Raw genomic sequence first — 5,000 nt, 5'->3', positions numbered from 1 at the left:
ACATAATGTGTATGTTGTGCTCAATGCACTGCAAATATAACAGTTACTGCATACAGTTCAAAACTTGATTCTATCGAATCCTGGTGCGTTTCCGTGCATCTTACGTCATCGCAAACGTGCACGACGCATGATAGAAAACAGAATGTGGGTCAATATATTGTGTTTTTTTATTTTATTTGGTGCTATTATGCACAGCTGAGTGAACAACACCGGTTTACTGTGTGTCGCATTTGGCTTTTTGCTGATTGCAAACGCAGGAGACAGTGGATTTCCATTAATGTGTTGCCCTGAGTCCACGCGCTATGTGTGTGCGAATACACTGCAGACTCACTCTCGCTCTTATCCAAGGTAAATTACTATCATCCCTTACATGTGTTTTATTTAACTAAATACATCATAATCAGCTAAAAAGCATGCGCAGGTCACTTACTTCCTGAACAAGTGAGCACCCGAGTCCGTGATGCTTTCACATTCACGCGAGCCGCGGCACGGTTCGAGTGCAACCGAACTCAGCGCACGTCCTCCAGGCAGTCTCGGGTTTGGTACCCCAGTGCGCACCCGGGTCCGCATGACAGACAGCGTTTACATAATTAGCGATTTTTCAGGCGAACCGTGCCCGTTCCGTTCCGAGTTGGTGTGAAAGCACCCTAGACTTTTCAAGTAAGCTGTTGAAGTAGCCTTTTGTACACGTTAGCGCCTGTTTGTTTACGTTAGTAACTGCTAGCTTGGAATTCGCCGACTAAGTGACTGAGGGTGCATTCACACTGGCAGTTTAGTTCGGTGACTAACTAACGTTAGCCCAGTGCATAACAACAATCGTTTGTACGCATATGAGCGGATGCTGAAAATAGACAGGTGGCAAAACAAACACATTAATCGATACTCTTGCGGACGCATCGATGCATCGAATCGTCGGCTGTATAATCGATGCATCGATACGAACCGATTCATATTTACACTCCTAACACACACACTCACTCATTCACACACTCACTCACTCATTCACACACTCACTCACTCACTCACACACTCACTCACTCACTCACTCACAAACACAAACTCACTCATTCACACACACACACACTCACTCTCACACACACACTCACTCACACACACACACACACACACACACACAAACTCTCTCACACACACACACACAAACTCACACATACACACTCACACACTCACTCACTCACACACACACACAAACTCACTCATTCACACACACTCACTCACTCTCACACACACACACACACAAACTCTCTCTCACACACACACACAAACACACACATACACACTCACACACTCACTCTCTCACACACACACACACACACACAAACTCTCTCATACACACACACACAAACTCACTCATACACACTCACACACTCACTCATTCACACACACTCACTCACTCTCACACACACACACACACACACAAACTCTCTCTCACACACACACACAAACTCACTCATTCACACACACTCACTCACTCTCACACACACACACACACACACACAAACTCTCTCTCACACACACACACAAACACACACAAACACACACACACACACACACACACACACAAACTCTCTCTCACACACACACACAAACTCACTCATTCACACACACTCACTCACTCTCACACACACACACACACACACACAAACTCTCTCTCACACACACACACACACACACACAAACACACACACACACACACACACACACTCACACACTCAGTGTGTGTGGTCCTGGCATGTCTCTCTCCTAATAAGATCTTCTTGCGTCGAGGGAATCCAGCAGAACTGCAGATGAACACGAGACCGAACTCAAATCTGAGGAACGAAAGAGTTTTATCCAGCAAATCTCGAGCACAACCAGAACAAGAATGAGAGAGAGAAAAAAAGCTTGCAGTCAGAGGAGGAAAAACACAGATTGTTAATTGCGAGTGCAGATATTCATCGGTCTCCATGTGGTCGCGTCAGCAGGTCTCAGACCAGCCGGCGAGGAAGTGCCTCATTTAAACACGACACGCCATATTTAACAGGGGATTTTTCCTGTTACCATCATTGTGCTCATTCACTGAGGAACGGCTGTCTCAGAGAGAACCCGTCGCCATGTGTCTCAACTCTTACATTTCTTTTTAGGCCAAACTGGCGATTTATACCACAAGAAAAGAAAAAAAATTGCAAAATGTTAGTAACAGTTTGGCAGCAATTTTCCTAAAATTAGTCAAATCTAGGATTCTGATTGATTATCGTTATTATAAATGAATGCATGATCTTTTATCTTTTGAGGTAATATGGTGTTTAAATAAGACCCTTTGTGAAATTGTCGAAGAGTTGTTCTTTCTTTTAAGATTTGTATTGGTTTGTATTGGTAATATCAATGGTGTTGTTTGGCAGTTTGTAGTATTGGTTTTTGTAATGTAAATTGTAATAAAGGTTTTGAAAATCTAAAAAATCTCTCTCTCTCTCTCTCTCATGGTGTCTGAAGGAATGATGTTTAATATCAGGGAGTTACATAACGCTCCTCTTCCTGTGGATGTCTCTTGTTTTCCAGAGGTTTTCTGTGGTTCACAGTCACAAACACACACACACGAGCCATCTTGAGCTTTATCCCATTGTCGTCCTCTCTCTCACACACACACACACACACACACACAGAACGACTTTGTTTCATTATCTTGTTTCCAGTCCAAATATCTCAAAATTCTCAAATCAAGATGCATTTACTAAAGTAGGAAAATGCCATAAGATATTAGGCCTAAGTCTTGTTTTCCGGGGAAATAAATCAAAATTAAGTGATTTGCTGCTTAAAACAAGCGAAATGATCTGCCAATCATTTTGTTTCTGTTTGAATAAAGATTATTTTTCTTACCCCATTGGCAGATCATTTAGCTTTTTTAAGCAACAAATCACTTAATTTAGATTTATATTCCCGTAAAACAAGACATAATATATTATTGCATTTTACACTCACTCAACAAGGCAAAAATACTAAGTATGAAAAGCATTTTTGCAGTGTAATGACACTATCGTCAGAATATTTGATAAGTTTGATTACTGTGAAGCTGCTTTGAAGCGTTATAGAAATAAAAGTGAGGATTCCGGAGGGAAACATTCAGAAATCTGCTGAGCGGAGCTGCTTCCAGTGAGAGGCAAAGCGAAAGTACAAGCAAACTCTCGCGACACATCAACGACACAGACGAAACATGCTGTGGTTATCATTCAAACAGAGTCAACTTTTCATTTCTTCACTCATTTCATTTCTTTATCTAATTGATGACTAGTTTATTCTTGGGCGATGGTTCAGATGTCTATTAACTGTGCCTTGTTTTAGCCTAGACGTCAGAGCTGTGTTTGGACGCCTATTAGGCGTCTTTTAAACGCAAATACATCGAGCATTAACCAACAAAAACCAAACAAGTCAGGAAAACCTGATTTCGGAATGTTGTCTGAAGTTTTGTTTTTAAAATGTGCGAACATTCCATTTTGTATTCAACATTACGGAATTGTTACATTTGAATGTTCTCCGAACATTCCAAAACAAGTTGTTACATTTAAAAAAACGTCCAATCAAAACGTTTCAGAAACCAAATGTAACGTTTTAATGTTTAAATGTACGTATTAAAGACATCACTTCATAGCTTTGCTAGAACGTTCCCTATTATCCGAGTAATGACCAGCACAAAACACCGGCAGAATCTGGAGAAGAGCAGATCTAACACTCCAGACTCACAGTGTGTGTGACTCAAACTCAATGCATCAAGAGGGCATCCTTCAGAAGATCTCCATCTGAAACACCTCACAGCTGGACATACACACGTTACAGTGCTGTTAGATATACACTGGCTGTTTGTTTCAACATTTGACTCCACAATCTACACAGAAACACCAGCGCGTCTCAGTGTGATCTTTATGATTTCATTCAGATATCTCTCCCTGTACACACTGTACACACTTTTCACAGCACAGTTCCTCTTTCTGAATGATCTCTGAGGTTTCATTTTTAACATGTTGTCATTGCATGTACTAATAGTCAGTACAGATTATGGTTACACTTTATTTTAAGGTTTCATTGTTAAAGAGTAATTATATATTTAAGTAAAATTAAGTAGCTGCATGTATTACTATATGGGTTAGGGTTTGGTTGAGGGTTAGTTACATGTAATTATGCATAATTTACTGTTATTGCTATGGTACGTATGTGTAACGTATGTAACAAGTACACTGTAAAATAAAGAGTAACCCAGATTATTTGCGTTGAACTGAAACACACTTACCTGAAGCTGCAGTTCTCACACACAGAAGAACGGCTATAAGACACGTGATGCTCTTCATCTTCATCATCTTCAGTGTGGTTTGCTGGTAAAGTGTCTGTTCTGATGGACTCGACTCAAAGCTGTGGCTGATATTTCAGGGCAGTGACCAAAATATTCCACTCACTACTTCCTGTGAGAGAAATCTGCATTAGTTTTATGGAAGTAGAGACTATCTTTAACAATATTTATCAGTTTCTCGAGTTTGGGATTTTCAGAAACGTTTACATTTATTAACATAGCCTATTTATACCTCTTTTTTTTTACGATATAACTTTTATCAACTGCTCATGTATGTATCTATGTCCGCGCATGTTAACTTTAATAGAGCTGAATCTTACCAAATTAACAATTTAACTAACACCTAATATGAATAATCATCATAGCTTTTAATCCCGGTGTAAACAGACATTTATGGTAACTTGATTTAGAGTAATCCTGAGACCTTCAGATCATAACATTGACATCAGATACATCCACAACTCTATGTTATGAATATAACTCTCAACTGTACGTCGGATTAAATATCGCAAACATAGAATTCACTCCTTATGCAATTTCAATCACTTAAAAGTTGTACAAAGTTAATTACAGCGCATCTAGAAAGTTATTATAGAGCGACGAAAGCAAATACCTCTATGATCACAGTTACTGTAACTAATCGCAGACATATTTCACAAACACT

The 5,000-nt window shown here is 39.8% G+C and overlaps 1 protein-coding gene across 6 annotated transcripts in view; it reads right to left on the bottom strand.

Moving 5' to 3' along the window:
- eng (endoglin) overlaps window positions 1-5,000 on the bottom strand; it is a 68,025-nt gene that overhangs the window by 62,877 nt on the left and 148 nt on the right. For all 6 annotated transcript variants that reach the window (XR_013196922.1, XR_013196924.1, XR_013196923.1 and 3 more), the window contains exon 2: window positions 4,280-4,448. Coding sequence is in view for 3 of the 6 variants with exons in the window: in XM_077213900.1 (XP_077070015.1) it covers window positions 4,280-4,346 (67 nt within the window). In the remaining 3 variants the exon portion in view is untranslated. The remainder of the gene's footprint in view (window positions 1-4,279; window positions 4,449-5,000) is intronic.

The sequence above is a fragment of the Siphateles boraxobius genome, unplaced genomic scaffold (genome assembly GCF_051911475.1).
Source record: "Siphateles boraxobius isolate OS27281-9 unplaced genomic scaffold, OSU_SipBor_1 67, whole genome shotgun sequence".
NCBI lineage: Eukaryota > Metazoa > Chordata > Actinopteri > Cypriniformes > Leuciscidae > Siphateles > Siphateles boraxobius.
This window is presented reverse-complemented; position numbering and strand designations above follow the sequence as displayed.